We start from the raw sequence: 18,957 nt of genomic DNA on the forward strand, positions 1-18,957 counted from the left end.
GAGGCCGTTCCCTCTGCTCCTGTCCCTGTGCCCTGGCAGCAGAGCCCGACCCCCCCGGCTGTCCCCTCCTGGCAGGGACTTGTGCAGAGCCACAAGGGCCCCCTGAGCCTCCTTTGCTCCAGGCTCAGCCCCCTTCCCAGCTCCCTCAGGAATTCTCCAGCCCCTTCCCAGCTCCATTCCCTGCCCTGGACTCTCCCCAGGCCCTCTGTGGCCTTCCTGAACTGAGGGACCCAGAACTGGACATCACCCTCGAGGTGTGCCCTGAGCAGTGCCAGCACAGGGCGCTTCCCTGCCTTGCTGGCCGCACTGTTTGAGTACAGTCAGGACCTCACGTGTGGCAAAACCCCCGAGAGGTGAGTGGGACTTGGTCACAGATGGAGTGGCAGTTCTGAAAAGGCAATTGTGCAGGGCTTGAACTGCAGATAACGCAGGCAGCACTCCCAGGTTCTGGCCTGGGCTGGCTCCACATCCCTTTGCTGGCTGTCTGGCTGACGTTGCACACTGCTGGGGACAAGGCTGAATACAGCTCACCCCACTCTCCTCCCCGGAGTACCGGCACTGTGCAGCTGGAGAAAAGCTGAAGACACTGACTGGAATAAACACATGAACTGCTGGAACAGGAACTCCAGACATTCTCCAGTCCCTGTTCCCACAGGTCACACAGCCAGGGGGTGTTTGGGACACAGAATGGGGCCATGGCCCAGAGGGCTCCCAGACCCCCCAGCAGACACCACCACTGGGTATCTCCACCACTGGGGCTCCATCCCCTTCAACCTCATCCCATCCCACCCCCATCCTCATCATCCTCATCCCCATCCCATCCTAATTATCTGCAATGTCTACCCTCTCCCCAGGAACACCTGGAAACCTCTGTGTGAGGGCCACGAAGGGGTCCTGGGGGTGTCCCCGGGCGGTGTTGGATGGGAACTGCCGTGGCACCTGCAGGCCAGAGCACACCACACCTGGAGGACCAGTGCTGGCACCTGCTCCACGAGCTGCCTCCTGTCCCCAGCAGTCACAGCCTCAGCCCAGGGCCCGTGGCTGCCCACAGACCCCCACAGACCCCAGAGCCGAGGGGGGAGCAGACAGGGGCTGTCCCAGGCCAGCAGCAGGACACAGTCACCCGGCCGTGCCGGGGGGCCCTGGCCAGCCCCCACCCTGAGAGCTGCACAGACAGGGAGGCGCTGCCCTCAATCAGACCCTTTATTGCCAAGGGTTTACACAGCACAGACACACATCCCCTCCCCATGCACAGCCCCCCCAGCCCCGCGCCCTGGGGCTTGCATAGAGAGCGGCCGGCGGGGCCGAGGGGGCAGAGCCAGCCCGCCCCGCGCCCCCCGCCCTGCGAGCCGGGGGCCCCAGGGTCCTGCCCTGCTCCCCCTGGGGCGGCGGGGCCGGCCGCTCCTGCCCAAAGTGCAGCCCGGCCTCGGCCCGGCGCCGCCCCAATAAATTAAAAAGGTCCGAGTCCGGGTTAAAAAGGGGGCGCGGGGCTCACTCCTCGGGGGGCTCGGTGAGGAACGGGGAGGTGACGGCGTGGGCCTGGGCGATGGCGGCCAGCTCCTTGAGGAACTCGCTGAAGATGACGGCGCAGTAGACGGCGTTGCGCACGCGCAGGGCCTCGCCGTGCCGCGCCGGGGGGGCCAGGGGGTGCAGCCCCCCGTCCCGCAGCCCCTGCAGCGCCAGCTGCGCCGCGTGCCGCGCCCGCGTCGGGCTGTTGGCATGGCGCAGCAGCAGCTCCCCCAGGGACGGCTTCCGGCTGCGGGCTGGGGGCATGCAGGAGAGTCAGGGACATGGGCTGGGAGGCACAGGGGCACACAGCCCCCAGCACACACCCCAGCCTGGGCACCCAACCCCCAGTGCAGCCCCCAGCCCAGACCCCAGGGACAGCTCATGGCTGTGGACACGCAGGGGATGGCACCCAGCAAGTGCAGCCCTCAGCTCCCCCACGCCATCTCCAACCCTCCTTATCACACAACACACAACCCCCAGGCCCCCTCCCCAGTCCCTGCATAGACCCCACACCCCAGCCAGACACCAGACTCCCAAAGCAACCCCCAGCCCACCATGCAGAGCCAGCCCCTTGTACAATGCTGCACAGCCCCCAGCCGCCCGTGCAGCCCCCACCCTCTGCACTAAACACTGTGCAGACCCCAGGAAACACACAGGGCAGCCCCCAACTCCTTGTTCAACACAGCGTGCAGCCCCCAGCCCCACGTGCCAGTCCCAGCTGCCTGCAGAACCCGCAGCCTCCCAGGCAGACCCCAGCCCCCACCCAGGGCCCTGTCCTCACCCAGGGTGTCCGTGCGCCGCAGGGCAGGGACAGCCCCGGGCCCCTCAGCCCAGTCCAGACGCCCCCGGGCAATCAGGTACTTCTTGGCCTTGAAGAGCAGCGCTGGGAAATCCTCTTGAGTGGCTGCAAAGCTCTCGATCTTGTTCTTCACCGAGCCCAGCACCTGCAGGACCACAGCACGGGGGTCCCCACAGGAACAGGGGTCCCCATCAGATGGGGTGTTCCCTTGAGCACAGGGTACCCCAACAGGAAAGGGGGGGTCTCTGCAGTAACAGGGGATCCAGAGAGGGTTACAACCATGGGGGACATGGGGCAGGGGTGGGCTGGGCAGCACAGGGCGAACTCAGCAATTTTGAGGTTGAAAGGGTTAAAAACCTTTCCAACATGTTCCCATGACTCCAGGAGGGCAGGGGCTCCCCAGGGGCCATACCTGGAGCAGGGACTTGACACTGGGCTGGAAGACCATGTTGGTGTTGAGCAGGAAGGAGCGGAGCAGAGGCTGGGGGTAGCAGGCCAGCTGGGCCACCAGCCCCGTCAGCAGGAAGTTGACATACAGAGAGTTGTGGGGCATGTTCTCCAGCTTCCCAAACAGCACCGACACGAAGGGGCCTGGGGACACGGGAGGGTCAGGCAGGGCCCTGCAGGGAGCTGGGGCCCCTCCCGTCCCCCCGGGCCCACCTGTGAAGGGCTGGCTGGGGGGCGGCCCCACCGCCCGCGGCGGGCTGGCCACCACCTGCGCCAGGGGGTCCGGGGGCCGTGGCGGCGCCCGCCCAGTGCCCGCATCCCCCTCGGGCAGCGCGGCAAAGCTGGCAAAGGCCTCCTCCTCCTCGTGGGACAAGGGCGGCTCAGGGGGGTCCGTGGGGGTGGCCGGGGCCCCCCTGATGCCCCCGTTCTGCATCTCGGCCTCAATCTCACGCAGCTCCTCGGTGAAGGTCTCGATGGAGACACTGGCACCTGGGGGCTCGGCGGGCACGCGGGCCAGCAGCTCCTCCAGCAGCGAGTCCACTGAGGGCAGAGGCTCCCAGCCAGGCGGCTGCGCCCGAGCGGCCCCGTTCGGTGCCCCGCCGCCGCCCTCCCCCTCGCCCTGGGGGCTCCGGCGGACCTTCTTCACCACCACATCCCCCTCCGGCCGCCCCGGCTCGGCCGCCCCGTGCGCCCCATTCACCAGCGTCCCCCCCTCGCGGGGCTCGGGGCCGGGCCCCCCCGCCCTGGGCTCATCACCCCCGAGGGGCCCCCCCGGCGCCTCCCGCGCCCCCTCCTCGGGCAGCCCCCGCTTCTTAGTCCGTGGGGTGGGGGGCCCCGGGGGCCGCCCCGGGGGGCTGTCGGGGTCGGCCGCGGGGCCGGGGGCGCGGGGCTCCTCGCCGTCGTAGGGCGCCGACCAGACGCGGCAGGCCCAGGCGCAGCGGTCGATGCTGTGCCGCGCGTCCCGCAGGTACTCCAGGTAGTTCCTGTCCAGCTCGGCCACCTCGTCCCGGGGGCCGGGCCGGGCGGGGCTGCCCGCGGGGGGCCCGGGGGAGCGGGGGGTGGCAGCCTCGGCGGGGGCCGCGCTGGCCTGGCGCATGAAGAAGGAGAGGCGCGACGGCGTGGAGGGCTTCGGGGCCGGGGGTGCGTCTGTGCCGGGGCTGCCGTGGCCTGCAGGGGACACGGGGCAGCACCGCGGGGATCAGCACCGGGGGGATCAGCACCGGGGGGGTCAGCACCGCGGGGATCAGCACCGGGGGGGTCAGCACCGGGCTGGGGTAATTCCAGGTGCCGCGGGGATGGTGGCACAAGGCTCAGCACTGAGCTGGCGGAGGAACGAGGTCCCAGCAGCTGCAGGGGTGGCACTGGGGAGCCTAGTGCCAGGTCAGGGCTCGGGTATGTGGGTATGGCATGGCATGAGGGACTGTGCCAGGATGGGATGAGGATGGGGTTCAAGTTGCCACAGGAATGGCACCAGGGGCTCAGCGCTGAGCTGGGACAGGGTGCAAGGGAACAGCAAGGCAGGGCTCAGCAATGGGACAGCATGGGCCAGGCTACGAGGGGGCCATAGGGATGGCGCAGCTGGGACTCAATAACAAGCTGGAGCAGGGGTGGGTTACAAGTGGCCATGGAGACCCCAGGAGAGGGCCCCACATCAAGCCAGGAGAGAGACAGGGTCTAAGGGCCACAGGGATAGCATGGGACAGTTCAGTGCTGAGCCAGGGTAGGAAAGGAGTCTGAGGGGCTGCAGGGATCCTGGGAGAGGGCTCAGTGTCAGGACAGGGTCCAAGGGGCCATGGGGAGGGTGTGGAGGGTCCCTGAGGGGCCGCAGTGGCGTACCCCTGGCCCGGGAGGGGGGCTCCTCATCCCGGTCGCGGGGCGGCGGGGGGCTCTCGGGCTGGCAGCAGCGTGGGATCAGGGACAGGAACTTGGCCGCTGTCTTCCCGTAGATGTCCAGGTCCCGCACCGCCCGCTTCTGGCTCAGCATCACGTGGCTGCAGGGCAGCAGGTACCTGTGGGCAGGGTGGCACAGGGCAGCTGCAGGGGACACATGGGGGCCCTCCACAGGACCCCAGCCCCTTCACAGTGGGGCAGATGATGTGGCTGCCTCACATTCACATGCCCACCTGGGAGCAACTCCCCAGGCCCATCCCAGAGTGGGCCAGCAGCAGGTGACCTCACCCCCTCACCTGAGCACCAGCTGCAGCATCACATCCTCACAGTTGAGGCTGAGCAGGGTCCGGAAGAGGCTCAGGGACACCATGCAGAGCTGGGGACAGTGCAGGGCATCAGAGGGGCAGAAGAGCAGGCAGTGGGCAGTGCCACCCATCCATGGCAGGACAGGGGAACGGAATGGGACGGGACAAGGACAGGGACACTGGGGATGGGATAAAGATGAGGACGGGGATGCTGGGGGGCTGTGGGGGCACGGGGCTCACCCGGGAGTTGCTGTTGATGCGGCCCACCAGCGTGTCCAGGATGGTGGTGTTGTCGTGCCGGTGCAGCAGCACGAAGCGCAGGAAGGTTTTCAGCAGCGCTGTCTCACTGACGCTGCGCAGGAACAGGTCCAGGTACGCCGTGCTCGCAATCATCTCCTCCACCGAGGTCTGCAGGAGGGGCACGTGCAGCTGGGAGCTGCGGGGACGGGTGCCATGGGGCCCTGCCCACCCACACGGTGGGCAGTGGCACAGGCAGGAGACCCCCATCCCACCCCTGCTGCCAGGGCCCCTCACCTTGTGCAGCGCCGGCCCCATGACAGGCACAAGGAACCCGTTGTGGACGTAATCCACCAACTGCTTCTGCACCAGCGGGTGGGCGACCTGAGGGGCCGCAGGGGGGTCAGGCAGCCCCCTGTGGGGCTGGGAGCCCCTCTCAGCTCCTCGCAGCCCCTCAGCCCCACCTGGATGACGGCATTGCAGAACTCCAGCGAGTTCATGAAGAGCACGAGGGAGGAGACGCCGATCCAGTCCTCGCGCCGCAGGAAGTGCCAGTCGTCTCCTCGCACCTCGATCTTGCGGGGCAGGGAGGAGTACAGGGCGCTCAGGCCCGTGGCCAGCACCTGGGAACACATGTACTCGGCTGCCCCGCAGCCCCTCACACCTCCGGCTGCTGCACCCAGCCAGCCTTCCCCAAACCCAGGAACCTGCGCCCCACAGACCTGCCCCACGCCAGCGCTCCAGGCAGGGCAGCTGGGCTGAGCCCTGCATCCACCACTGACTCCAGGGAGTGGCCCCCTCATCCCCAGCCCAGCACTGGGCCCTCCACCATCTCAAAGCCTCCCATCACCACCAAGTCCCCTCATCATCTGTAAGCACCCTGTTCCCAGGCCCCTCATCCCCAAGCTCTCCATCATCTCCAGGCTACTCTGTCACCTCCAAGTCCCCCATCACATGCAGACCTTCCATCAACCCCAGATCTCCAAGCCCTCTATCCCAAAGCTCTCCATCATTTGCAACCTTTCCATTGCCCAGCTTCCATCATTTCCAAGACCCCCCCCAATCCCCAGCCCTGCCCCCCACCATCCCCAAGGCAGGGCAAGACTTCTCCCTCTAGGTCTGTCTGGCTCTTGCCCCAGCTGGCCCAACTCTGTGCCAGCAGTGCAGGGTCCCAGCACCATCCCGGGGAGGGGACATCACCCTGGGGAGGGGAACGCTGCCCCGGGGAGGGGAACGCTGCCCCGGGGAGGGGAACGCTGCCCCGGGGAGGGGAACGCTGCCCCAAGGAAGGGAACGCTGCTCTGGAGAGGGGAACGCTGCCCCGAGGAAGGGAACGCTGCCCCGAGGAGGGGAACGCTGCCCCGAGGAGGGGAACGGCTGCCCCGAGGAAGGGAACGCTGCCCCGAGGAAGGGAACGCTGCTCCAGGGAGGGGAACGCTGCCCCGAGGAAGGGAACGCTGCCCCGAGGAGGGGAACGCTGCCCCGGGGAGGGGAACGTTGCCCCAAGGAGGGGAACGCTGCCCCCGGGGAGGGGCACGCTGCTCCGGGGAGGGGAACGCTGCTCCGGGGAGGGGAACGCTGCCCCAAGGAGGGGAACGCTGCCCCAAGGAGGGGAACGCTGCTCCGGGGAGGGGAACGCTGCTCCGGGGAGGGGAACGCTGCCCCGGGGAGGGGAACGCTGCCCCGGGGAGGGGAACGCTGCCCCGGGGAGGGGAACGCTGCCCCAAGGAAGGGAACGCTGCCCCAAGGAAGGGAACACTGCCCCAAGGAAGGGAACGCTGCCCCAAGGAGGGGAACGCTGCCCCGGGGAGGGGAACGCTGCCCCGGGGAGGGGAACGCTGCCCCGGGGAGGGGAACGCTGCCCCGGGGAGGGGAACGCTGCCCCAGGGAGGGGAACGCTGCCCCAAGGAGGGGAACGCTGCCCCAAGGAGGGGAACGCTGCCCCAAGGAAGGGAACGCTGCCCCCGGGGAGGGGAACGCTGCCCCCGGGGATGCGTACCGGGCAGAAGTAGGAGTTGTCGGTGATGGACTGGGCCACGGCGCGGTTGCTGGCTGACATGGCCATGATGAGCAGCAGCGCATCCCGTGCCTGCTGGCCCCGTGCGCCCTCGTGGTGGATGAAGGGGATGAGGAGCGAGAAGATGATGAGGTTGGCGGGGCCCTGGTCCGTGTGGCTGTGGAAGAAGAGCTCCAGGATGGCCGGCTCGCGCGCCACGGAGACGCAGAGCTGGTTGAGCAGGAGCACCAGGCTGTTCTCCAGCGGGGCCGAGGCGGGCTCGGCGCACACGCTCAGCAGGCGCAGCAGCGGCGTCAGCACCGGCTTGTGCCGCAGCAGGGGCTGCCGCGCCTGGCTGATCAGCATCTCATACAGCTTCAGCTGCTCCACCTGCACACGAGCACACGGCGGCAAAGGTACAGAGACCACCCGGGCCTGCTGCTCCTCCAGCACAACCCAGCCCACTCAACCATGTCCCCAGGTGCCACATCCACGTGGCTGTGAAATCCCCCCAGGGCTGGGGATTCCAGCACTGCCCTGGGCCATCTGTGACAGGGCTGGAGGGAATTCCTTCCATGAGGAATTTCCTCCAGCACCACAGAGCTTTTAGGATGGCTTGGGTAGTCTCGATCCCAAACCAACCTGAACTTGCCATGGGACAGTGACCTACCCTTGGCCTGGCTGACTCTCAACCCAGCACCTTCACCTTTCAGATCCAGCCTGTCCCGACCTCCCCAGAAACCCCCACCAGAGCAGACCCCACTGCTCCCCTCACTCAGACCTTCCTCTCCTCGGTGAAGTCGCCCTGCAGATGCCAGCACAGGAGCCGCTCCAGCAGGTTCTCAGCAGCCACAAACTCCAGGATGGGCCCGCAGGCCATGTCCCCGTCCCCCTGTGGCCTGTCCTTGTCGCCGTCCCCCCAGGGCCGGTCCTCAGCCAGCAGGTTCATCATCTGGTAGGTGTTGTTGCGGACTGCGCTGAGGTCATCGGGGGCCGGTTTGCTCCCGCGCCGCTCCAGGATCCGCAGCACCTGTGGGAGCGGGCCTGGCAGTGGGGGCTGGGGGCTGCAGGGTTGGGGGATCCTCGCTGCCCCCAGCCCCACTCACCTGTGCCCAGTGGTTCTTGAAGACCATGAGGCAGGTCTCGGGGTCGGCGGTGACGGGGGGCTGCAGGCTGGCGCTGCGGGGGGCTCGCTGCCCGCCTGCCCGTGGGGTCAGCTTGCTCAGCCAGCTCATCCTCTCCATGGGCACGGGGTCACACGGGGCTGGACGCGGCTTGGCACCACCGTGGGGGCACAGCGGAGCGGGTGGGGGGCCAGGGTCCTCTCTCCATGCTGCTGCCAGCGGGCTGCAGGGAGAGGGGCCGTCAGAGAGCCCAGCCCAACCTCACAGCCAGCAGCAGGAGGGAGGCAGAAGGGGGAGAGGAGGGAAGCCAGGAAGGAAGAAAGTCAGGAGGAAAGGAAAGCAATCAAGAGGAAAGGCAGGCAGGAGAGACAGCAGTGGGAACCGGGCCGGGCAAGCGTGCTGGAGCAGTGGTGGCTGGAGGACTCTGGATCCCAGCCCTGCTCACACCCAGGACTGGACTTTAAACCAGGAACTGGCCCAGCACGGGTGTGGGGCGCACCCAGCAGCCACAGGGACAGCAGGACAGCTGGGACAGCTGCCCACCCCCATGCTCAGCAGCACCCACGGCGGGTGCAGCACGACAGCGCTGCCAGGATATTTATAGTGCCCCGTGCCCTAGCACTGCCACACACCAGCACTGCCACCGCAGGCACCAGCACGGGACTGAGCACCACGGCCCAGAGCCACAGCACGGCTGTGCCTGGGGCAGAGAGACACCACAGAGACACCACAGGGGCCCCCCGGCCCCCACCAGCCCGTGGGGAGGGCAGTGGCTTTGAGAGCCAGTGCCACAGCCCTTGCATGGCGCTTGGGGAAGTGAAAGAGCCATTAAGACACCCCAAACCACAGGGGCAGGAAGGGAAAGTGGCTGAAGCTGGGGCAGTGGGACACAGCACGGGCAGGGCCGGTCTATTTATACCCAGCTCAGGCCGTCCCACCCACAGCCAGCGCTCGTGTGGCTGCTAAAGTTAGAGCCACTGAATGCCAGGGCAGTGCCAGCACTGAGGCCCAGCAGGAACACGGAGGCAAAGGCCACAGTGTGGTGTCCCTGTGCAGGGACCTGTGTGACACACGGCCAGAGCCACGCTGGTGGGACAGGAACACCAGCTCTGGTACCAGTGCCCCTCACCCCAACCTGGGTCACATGCCAAAGGACCCAGCCACTGGGGCAGAGCACAGGGCTGTGGCACCACACCAGAGTCACCCCAGTGTCACCCCAGTGCCACCAGGACAGGCTGCAGTGAGGGAGCACCCTCCTCCCAGGCAGCAAGTACCCAGAGCTCTGGGGGTGATCAGGTGCCACCAGACCAGGGAAAGGGACACTGCAGGCAGGGACACCGAGGGCACAGAGACACCAGGTGCCGCCAGGGCAGGGACAGGGACACCAGGGCACGGCCACCATGGGCAGAGCATGGCACCCAGTGCCAGGAGGTTGTGGGTGATGAGCGCCGGCCGCTCCGATGCACCCGGGAACCGAAGCACCGTGCGGGGGTCACCGAGGGGTCGCCAGGGCGGTCGCCGGTAGGCGCCGGTGGTTCGGGTGAGGCGAGGGGCTGTCACAGCCCGGGGCCGTGGTCCCCGAGCCCGCTGAAGGTGCTGCTCACTCGGGCATCCTCAATCCCGGAGCCGTGGAGACACCGGCACCGGGACGCCCTCAGGCTCCGGGGTCACGCGTAGCCGGGACCCCTGAATGCCGCGGGGCTGGGCCGCCTACCTGGGTCAAGGTCGCGGCGGTCCCGTCCCGTCAGCGCCGCACCTGGGGAGGGCAGAGGAGGCGTCGGGCGCGGGGCCGGGACCCCCGGGACCCCCCGGGACCCCGCGGGCCTCGGCCCCCTGCCCCTCGGCACTGCGGCCCGCTCGGACCCGTCCCCGCCGCGCCCCCTCACCCTCGACACCGCCCGGGCCGTGCCGGTCCCTCCGGCCCCGCGCGGCCAAGGGCGGGCGGCGGCCCGGGCACACCGGCACCGCGGCAGAAGGGCAGCTGGACCTACCCCGAGGCCCGCCCCGCTCCCCGCACGCCCCGCTCCCGCTGTCCCCGCTCGCGGTGTCCCCATTGCCGGTGCTCCGGCGCCCCCCGGCCGCTCCCGGTCCGCCCGGCGCCGCCGCTCACCGCCCGCCCCCGCCACGGGCCCCGCGCCACCGACGCCATCTTCCCGCCGCGCCCGACGCACCGCGCGCGCGGCCACGCCCACGGCGGCACGGTCACGCCCACGGCGGCAGGGACACGCCCACGGCGGCACGGGACACGCCCACATGTCTCGGTAGGCGTGACCTCTCCGGGAAAGCCCGAGCGCTCATTGGCTAGACCGTGAGTGGGGCGGGGCCGGGGCGCGTGGGAACGGGGAACCGTGAACGGGGATCAGGGACAGGCGGTACCGGGACACCCCGGCACCGGGTACCCTGTACGAGCATCCCCCGGAGCGGGGCATCCCCAGAAACCGGGAAACCCTCCGAGCCGGGCAGCAGCAACCGGGTACCCAGCTGCTGGGACTCCCGGCGCCGAGAGCCCCAGCGCGGGCATCACTCAGAACCGGGCACCCCGCTGGCCCAGCCACCCCTGTACTGGGACCCCCGTAACTGCGCACCCCAGTACCGGGTAACCCTGCACCGGATAACCGGATACCTCAGTAACCCTGCACGGGATAAGCCCTGCACGCTGCACTTCCTGGAACTGAGCACCTCGGAATCGAGCACCCCGGTACCGGGACCCCCCAGAACCCCTCTCCCGGGCACCCCAGAAACGGGCCCTCCCTGGCCCGGGACACCCTTGTACCAGATAACCTTGTACTGGGCACCCCTGTGCCAGGCAGCCCCGTACCAGGTGCTGGGAGCCGCCGCCGCCCCTGCACCGGGCGCTGCCTGGCACCGGCTGTTGTCCCTGTAGCTAACCTGGGCCCTGCACACCTGGCCACGGCTCCGTGCCCCAGCGTGCCCGGCGGAGCTGGCACGGTGGCTGCCTTCGCCCAGGTGTCACAGGGGCCGGCGGGTACCCTGGGGACCCCTCGTTGCTAGGACACGATCGGTGTCGCAGGAGCCGCGTGGCTGCGTCCCCTGGAGGAGCCGCGCCTGGCACCGGGGCAGGCGGCAACACCTGGCAGATGCTCAGGTGGGCAGGACCCCCGGCCACCGGGACGCACAGAATCCCCGCTGAAAAGGATCCTACTGGAACCCTCGGCTCCGTCCTGTCCTGCCGCTGGGCCGGGCTCCAGCCCGGCAGCACCTCTGGAGCCATGGCCGCAGCCCGGGCTGGCACCGGCACCGGCACCGGACACGCCACGGGGTGAGCGGGGCACGGCCGCCTCCTGCGGGCTTGGGGGTAGGGGCGCCGCAGGGACCCCCTCAGTCCCACAGGTACTGGAGGGCTGTCTGAGCCATAGAGCCACTGACAGCCGGGCTGAGCGCAGGCAGAGGGATCCCAACTGGGGACAGAGCGACCCCCGGTCCCTCTGCGCCCCCGGCCACACTGCCACCCCCCGGAACGGGACCCTGGATCCCAAACGAGGACAGAGCGACCCCCGGTCCCTCTGCGCCCCCGGCCACACTGCCACCCCCCGGAACGGGACCCTGGATCCCAAACGAGGACAGAGTGACCCCTGGTCCCTCTGCGCCCCCGGCCACACTGCCACCCCCCGGAACGGGACCCTGGATCCCAAATGGGGACAGAGCGACCCCCGGTCCCTCTGCGCCCCCAGACGCACTGCCACCCCCCGGAACGGGACCCTAGATCCCAAATGGGGATGGAGTGACCCCCGGTCCCTCTGTGCCCCCAGACGCACTGCCACCCCCTGGAGCTGGAGCCTGGACCCCGCTGGGGACTGGCACTACCGATGGATCAGCCTCATGGTGCTGCCCATCCTTTACAACTGGGTCGTCCTCATCCTCAGGTGCCAGGCAGTGGGGTTGGGGTTGGGGTGGGGGTGGGGGTGTCCTGGCCCCATCCCAGCGATGCCACTCGTACCCCAGGTGCTGCTTCCCCGAGGTGCAGGAGGCACACGCGGGGCTGTGGCAGGCCCTGGACGGGATCAGCGATGCACTGTACCTGCTGGACATGGCCGTGCATCTCCACACAGGTATGCACACACAGACACAGACACACAGGTACAGGTGTGTACACAGACACAGAGACACAGGTGTGTACACACACACAGACACACACGTGCAGGTGTGTACACAGACACAGAGACACAGGTACATAGACAGACACACACAGGTGTGTACACTCACACACAGACACACAGGTGTATACACACACACAGACACACAGGTGTGTACACGTACACACACACACCCGTGCACTCCCACTCCGTACAGCCCCCACCCAGCCCCACACAGAGGGTGGCCGGGTGGGTGGTCTTGAGTCTCACACCCAGCCCTCAGCCGCTCAGCGCCCTGGCAGCCCAGGGAGCCGCCAGTGCCCTCCCCCAGGGCTCCCATACAGGGCTCCTGCGCCTCCCTGTGTCCCAGGCTGGGCCCCGGCGTGGTCCCCACTGAGAGCCCTCTGCCATCGCGGGGAGCACCCCCTGCAGGGCTGGGTGCCCCGGGGTGCCTCGGCTGCCCTGGATGCCCACACAGGTTTCCTGGAGGACGGGATCCTGGTGCGGGACGCCAGGCGGACGCGGCGGCGCTATCTGGCCTCCTGGACCTTCCCCTGGGACGTGGTGGCCGTGCTGCCCTCCGAGCTGCTCTGCCTGCTCCCGGGGGTCCCGAGGGTCCCAGGGGTGCCAGCGGCACGTGCCAACCGCTGCCTACGCGTGCCACGGCTCTTCGAGGCCTTCGACCGGTGCGAGACGCGCACGGGATGGCCCAACGCCTTCCGCATGGCCAAGCTGATGCTGTACCTGCTGCTGGGCATCCACTGGCACGCCTGCCTGTACTTCGCACTGTCGGCACGCCTGGGGCTGGGCACCGACCCCTGGGTCTGTCCCAGCTTCAGCCGGCTGCTGCGCCGCTACCTGCACAGCTTCTACATCTCCACGCTGGTCCTGGCCATGGTGGGCGACACGCCGGCACCGCGGCGCGAGGAGGAGCTCCTCTTCCTCACCGCCGGCTTCCTCCTGGCCGTGCTGGGTTTCGCCACCATCACCGGCAGCATCAGCACCGTCATCGTCAACCTCAGCTCCGCCGCCAGCGCCTTCTACCCCGAGGCGGGGCCGGTGCGGCGGTACCTGCGGGCGCGGGGCGCGGGCGAGCGGCTGGCGGGGCGCGTGGTGCGCTGGCACCAGCACCTGCGGGCGCAGCGCAAGCTGCCGGCCGAGTGGCGGGTGCTGCAGCACCTGCCGCGGGGGCTGCGCGCCGAGGTGGCGGCCAGCGTGCACCTGGCGGCCCTGCGGCGCGTGGGGCTGTTCCGCAGCTGGGAGCACGGCGTGCTGCGGCAGCTGGTGCTGCGCCTGCGGCCGCAGGTCTTCGGGCCCGGCGAGTTCGTGTGCCGGCGCGGGGACGTGGGCCGCGAGATGTACTTCATCCGCGAGGGCCGCCTGGCCGTGGTGGCCGAGGACGGCGTCACGCGGCTGGCCGTGCTGGGCGAGGGGCTCTACTTCGGGGAGATCAGCCTCATCAACATCAAGGGTGAGCTCTACACCGCGCCCCGGTACCGCCCCGTGGCCCCTCGGGCTCACGGCCCCCTGTCCCACAGGCAACATGGCAGGGAACCGGCGCACGGCCAACATCCTGAGCATCGGCTACTCGGACCTGTTCTGCCTGGGCAAGGAGGACCTGGCGGAGGTGCTGGCCGAGTTCCCCAGTGCCCGCGCTGCCATGGAGGCCAAGGGCCGGGAGCTGCTGCTGCGCATGGGCCAGCTGGACACCGGAGCCGAGGCGGCGGCGCTGGCGGCCGAGGCCGAGGCGGAGCGGCGGCTGCGGGGGCTGGAGGCGGCCCTGGAGGGGCTCCAGACGCGGGCAGCCCGGCTGCTGGCACAGCTGGAGGCCAGTGCCCTGCGCATGGCCCTGCGCGTCCGGCGCCTCGAGGGACGGCTGCAGCTCCGGGACAGAGCGGTGCGGGACAGAGCCGCGCGGGACGGAGCCGTGCGGGCAGATGGGGCAGTGCGGGACAGAGCGGTGCGGGCAGACGGAGCAGACGGGGCAGCAGGAACGACCTCACCGCAGCAGCCTGCCAGCCCGCAGGGTCCTAACGGGGGACAGGGCACCCCCAGAGTGCAGCGTTCAACCAAGGCACAGGCTGTCCTCAGAGCACATGGTCCCCCCAGGGCACAGGGTCCTGCCCGGGAACCAGGCTCTGCAGGAGGACGGGGTCCCACTGGGGTGCAGGGCCCCTCCAAGGCACAAGGTCCCCACAGGGCACACAGTCCCCATCGAGCACAGGGCCCCAGTGACATGCCAGGTGTTCCCAAAGCACACGATACCCCCACAGTGCAGGGCCCCCTCCGGGCACGGGGTCACATTGGGGCACGAGGTCCTCGCGGCATGGATGGCCCCAGGGGGGCACAGGCTCCCCTCAAGGCACATGGTACTCCCATGGCAGAGGGTCCCCTCAGGGCACAGGCTCTGCCCAGGGCACCGGCTCCCTCCTGCTCACAGAGATCCAGAGGGGCACATGATGCCCCCGGGGCTCAGGGGGTCCCACGAGGGGTGGGGGTGCCGCGGGACTAGTTCGGCGGTGCTGAGGGGTGACCTGGAGGGGGACACAGCAGCGACGGGTGACACCGACAGCTGCTGCTGCGGGAGCGGGAGAGGAAGGAGCCGGGATGGGGACGGGTCAGGCTCACGGAGTTTCGGAGCCGTGAGCAGCTCGGAACCCCCGGCCCCGCCGGACCGTCCCGGGGCAGCCGAAGGGACGCGGTGACAGACACCGCGGTGGCGGCCGTCGCCCGGTGCCTCAAGAGCGCTCCCAGCGAGCCCCCCCAAGCTGCCCGACCCGCCCGGGACTCCGGCTGCAGCCCGATACTCCCCGAGTCCCGCTCCCGGTGCTCTCCGTGGCCCCGCCCATCCCCCACCGCCCCGGGCTCCCACTGTTCCCGCCTCCCCCGCGCCCCCCGGCACCCCCTGGGCTCCCCCCGCCGCCGCCACCGCCCCCCGCCCCCGGCCCGCCCCGCGCTGGGCGCCGCCCCCGCTTATCCACCGGCGGCTCCGAGCGGATCGGAGCCTCGTCCCTCCCGGAGCCTCCCGGTGCCTGCTCCTTCCCGGTGCCTCCTGCGGGAGGGGCGGGGGGTCCCTGCCATGGACCCCCGGCCCCTCAACGAGTCGCTGCAGGAGATGCTCTGCCGCTCCGGGAACGGCACCGGGAACGGACCCGGCACCGGCAACGGGACCAACGGCTCGCTCTGCGACCTCCTCCGCAGGGGCCTCCGCGGGCCCCCGGCGCCCAGAGGTGAGAGCGGGGACGGGGGGAAGGAGCGGGATGGACCCGGGAAGGGACCCCCCCTTCGTGCCCGGCCCCGCGCTCCCCGGCACGCCGGCACCCCGCTTCGTCCCGCCGTGCCGCCGCGGCGCCCGCCGCCCTGCGCTCCCGTTCTCCCGGTCCCCGAGCCGTGCCGCTCCGTCCCCGCCGTGCCCCTCATCACTCGGCACCCATCGTCCGCGATCCCCGCGGGCTCGGTGGCCCCGGCACTGCCCAGTGGTTCCGATGCGGATCTCTGCGCTGTCGGGGGGAGCGCGCCGGGCTGTGCCGGTGGCAGCAGGAGGGCGGAGGGGACTCTGACAGGGACGCCACGGACACAGCCAGCGCCCGCCCCGCACCCCTGCCCCTCTGCCGGGGCCGGGACCTCCAGTCGGACCCTCGACCGGGACGGCCCCATCCCACCCCCGGCTGGGGCCCCTGCTCCGGCTGTCACTCCGCTCTCCGGGCAGGACGTGCCCGGTCCCCGCGCCGCCGGGGGAGCCGTGGCTCAGCACCGAGGCGGAGGGCGGGCAGGATGGGCACACCCACATACATGAGGGTCCCTCAGCTTCGTAGAACTGAGCCGAGGAGCGTGGGGTTCACCCCAAATTCCGGCGGCTGCCACACGGGGGGGAAACGATGCACTCATCTGATGGGTCTCCACCGAGCCCTCGCCGGTCACGCCGGAGCCCCGGTGCCTGGGCCTATGCTTGGGCGCCTTTGGGGTGCCCTCAGAACGCGTCTGGGGGGCCACCGAGCTACCCTCGGGGTGCCATGGGGGTGTCTCTGTGTCAGCCTCGGGAGTGCTTTCACAGTGCCTCTAGGGTGCCACCTGGGTGCCACCGGGGTGCCCTCGTGGTGCCTCCGGGGTGCCAGTGCAGCGCCGTGCCCGCAGAGCTGGACGTGGCGGTGCGCGTGGTGCTCTACGTGCTGATCTTCGTGCTGAGCGTCGGGGGCAACGCGCTGGTGGTGGCAGTGCTGGCGCTGAACCGGCGGCTGCGCACCGTCACCAACTGCTTCCTGCTGTCCCTGGCCCTGAGCGACCTGCTCCTGGCGCTGTGCTGCATGCCCTTCACCCTGCTGCCCGGCCTCATGGGCGCCTTCATCTTCGGCGACGTCGTCTGCAAGCTCGTGGCCTACCTCATGGGTAGGGTGGGACACGCGGGGCTTGTCCCCTCTCCTGGGTGGGGTGGAGCACACGGGGGCTCGTCCTTTCCCATGGGTGGGGTGGGGCATATGGGGGCTTGTCCCCTCTCCTGGGTGGGGTGGGGCACGGTGGGGGGGGCCTCATCCCTGCCTTGTCGGTACTGGGGGCACAGGGAGGGGGCTCATCCCTACCCCGTGGATACCTGGGGTGTTATCCCCACCTCCTGAGCACACGGAACGCAGCACAGGGGGGCTCTGGGAGGAGGTGGGGGCCTGCAGCCTCACACCGTGCCCACCGACACCCCCGCTGCCCGCAGGGGTCTCGGTGGCCGTGTCCACCTTCAGCCTGGTGGCCATCGCCATCGAGCGCTACAGTGCCATCTGCAACCCGCTGCAGTCGCGCGCCTGGCAGACGCGGTCCCACGCGTGCCGCGTCATCGCGGGCACCTGGGCGCTGGCGGCGCTGCTGATGCTGCCCTACGCCGTGTACAGCAGCACGCGTCCCGCCGCGCCGCGCCCGCCGCCCGCGCAGTGCACGCACCACTGGCCCAGCGAGCGCGTCCGGCAGCTCTGGTGAGTCCGGGCACGGAGGGGGAGCAGGGCCCCCAGGGGACGCCGGGTCACCGGGCCCACCTGTCCCAGGTACGTCCTGCTGCTCCTCGTGCTGTTCTTCATCCCGGGCGTGGTGATGACGGTGGCGTACGGGCTCATCTCCCGCGAGCTCTACCGGGGCATCCGCTTCGAGCTGGACGTCAAGAGGGAGGTGGCAGGTGAGGGGGTGGGGCGGGGGTGACACTGGGGGTGACACCTGGCGTGACTCCTGTGTGGGCAGAGTGCCCACCCCAGCAGGAGAGGCAGGGCTGAGCCCTCACCCCTGCTCCCCACAGTGGTGTGCTCCTCAGGGACACCCCTTTTTCCCGGGGACCTCCTTGTAGCCTCGGGGTGCAGCGTGTCCCCGAGGTGCCATGGCCATTTCTGTGTCCCCTGCACCCCGTCCTATCCTCCTGGAGGACGCTCCCGCGGTGTTGGGGCACAGCGTGTCCCTGCAGCGCCGTGGCCATGACCATGCCCCCTCACTCCACAGCCCAGCGTGGCACTGGGGGGGACCCGGCGCCCAGCTGCGACGAGGGTGACGGCTGCTACCTGCAGCTGTCCCGTCCGGGCGCGGCGCTGGAGCTGCGGGCGCTGGGGGCGGCCGCGCAGCAGGACCGGGCCCGCATCAACAGCTCGGGGGCGCAGCTGGCAGCCAAGCGGCGCGTGATCCGCATGCTGGTGGTCATCGTGGCCATGTTCTTCCTCTGCTGGCTGCCCATCTTCGCCGCCAACACCTGGCGAGCCTTCGCCCCGCGGGCAGCGCAGCGGGCGCTCTCGGGCACGCCCATCGCCTTCATCCACCTGCTGTCCTACACCTCGGCCTGCGCCAACCCCCTCATCTACTGCTTCATGAACCGCCGCTTCCGCAAGGCCTTCGGGGCCACCTGCGCGGGCTGGGGCTGCCGCCGCGCCTGCCCCCGCCGCCCGCCCGAGGACGAGCCGCCCTTGGCCAGCGCCTCGCTCTCCAAGTTCAGCTACACCACCGTCAGCAGCCTGGGACCCCCCTGAGCCGGAACCCCCCGAGCCCCCCAACACCGGTGCCTGGGGCCCCGCGAGCGGGACCCCCACGGGCTCCCCACGGCCAACACTTCTCTCTCCAAGCTCAGCTACAACATCCTCAGCAGCCTGGCACCCCCGAGCTAGTCCCCCTTAGGCCCCCTAACACCAGTGCCTGCCCCCCCCGAGCTGGACACCCCCAGCAGGATCCCTCCGAGCATGAACCCCTGCCCTGCCAGCACCCCCGTGCCCCCCTCCGCTGCACCCTCAGCCGCTCGCCCGCCCTCCGGGACACGCTCGCCCAGCACCCCCGGCTCCATCCCAGCGGCCCCGTGACCCGGCTGGGTGGGGGCGAGGGGCGGGCGGGAGGAGCCTTGGGGCCGGGCAGGGGGAGGCTGAGGGAGGGCGAGGCACCCAGCCCAGCTCAGCCCGGGGTCTCCCCGCGCTGCCCCCCGGCTACGGTCACAATAAACTGACCCCGTGCCCACCTGCGCCGCTGCTCCCAGCGCTCCTGCCCTGCCGGCACGGAGACTCCGCGGGGCAGAACCGGGCGGGACGTGGGGTCGGCACCGCGGGGCAGA

General features: G+C 70.1%; 3 protein-coding genes across 4 annotated transcripts; 2 read left to right on the plus strand and 1 right to left on the minus strand.

The window, feature by feature from the left end:
- Positions 1–1,185: 1,185 nt before the first annotated feature.
- FHIP1B (FHF complex subunit HOOK interacting protein 1B) lies at positions 1,186–10,484 on the minus strand. 2 transcript variants are annotated; one of them, XM_059840263.1, is made up of 14 exons: positions 10,418–10,484; positions 10,022–10,063; positions 8,290–8,530; positions 7,965–8,213; positions 7,187–7,573; positions 5,652–5,810; positions 5,485–5,571; positions 5,191–5,358; positions 4,942–5,021; positions 4,592–4,764; positions 2,969–3,922; positions 2,721–2,899; positions 2,291–2,453; positions 1,186–1,763 (listed from the first exon to the last, which is right to left on the minus strand). In XM_059840263.1, exons 3-14 carry the CDS (start codon positions 8,425–8,427, stop codon positions 1,492–1,494), a joined length of 3,009 nt encoding a protein of 1,002 aa, XP_059696246.1. In that variant the 5' UTR covers positions 8,428–8,530; positions 10,022–10,063; positions 10,418–10,484; the 3' UTR covers positions 1,186–1,491. The 2 variants fall into 2 exon arrangements, with proteins under 2 accessions (XP_059696246.1, XP_059696247.1); XM_059840264.1 differs by having other exon boundaries at positions 5,652–5,762; positions 10,418–10,479.
- A 76-nt stretch (positions 10,485–10,560) lies between these two features.
- CNGA4 (cyclic nucleotide gated channel subunit alpha 4) lies at positions 10,561–14,913 on the plus strand. The gene is made up of 8 exons (XM_059840333.1): positions 10,561–10,568; positions 10,717–11,005; positions 11,235–11,587; positions 11,712–12,191; positions 12,271–12,377; positions 12,880–13,872; positions 13,940–14,361; positions 14,842–14,913. Exons 1-8 carry the CDS (start codon positions 10,561–10,563, stop codon positions 14,911–14,913), a joined length of 2,724 nt encoding a protein of 907 aa, XP_059696316.1.
- A 481-nt stretch (positions 14,914–15,394) lies between these two features.
- CCKBR (cholecystokinin B receptor) lies at positions 15,395–18,863 on the plus strand. The gene is made up of 5 exons (XM_059840406.1): positions 15,395–15,631; positions 16,536–16,787; positions 17,104–17,359; positions 17,429–17,556; positions 17,871–18,863. Exons 1-5 carry the CDS (start codon positions 15,481–15,483, stop codon positions 18,386–18,388), a joined length of 1,305 nt encoding a protein of 434 aa, XP_059696389.1. The 5' UTR covers positions 15,395–15,480; the 3' UTR covers positions 18,389–18,863.
- The last annotated feature ends 94 nt before the right edge of the window (positions 18,864–18,957 follow it).

Source organism: Haemorhous mexicanus, chromosome 2, assembly GCF_027477595.1.
Source record: "Haemorhous mexicanus isolate bHaeMex1 chromosome 2, bHaeMex1.pri, whole genome shotgun sequence".
Classification (NCBI taxonomy): Eukaryota; Metazoa; Chordata; class Aves; order Passeriformes; family Fringillidae; genus Haemorhous; species Haemorhous mexicanus.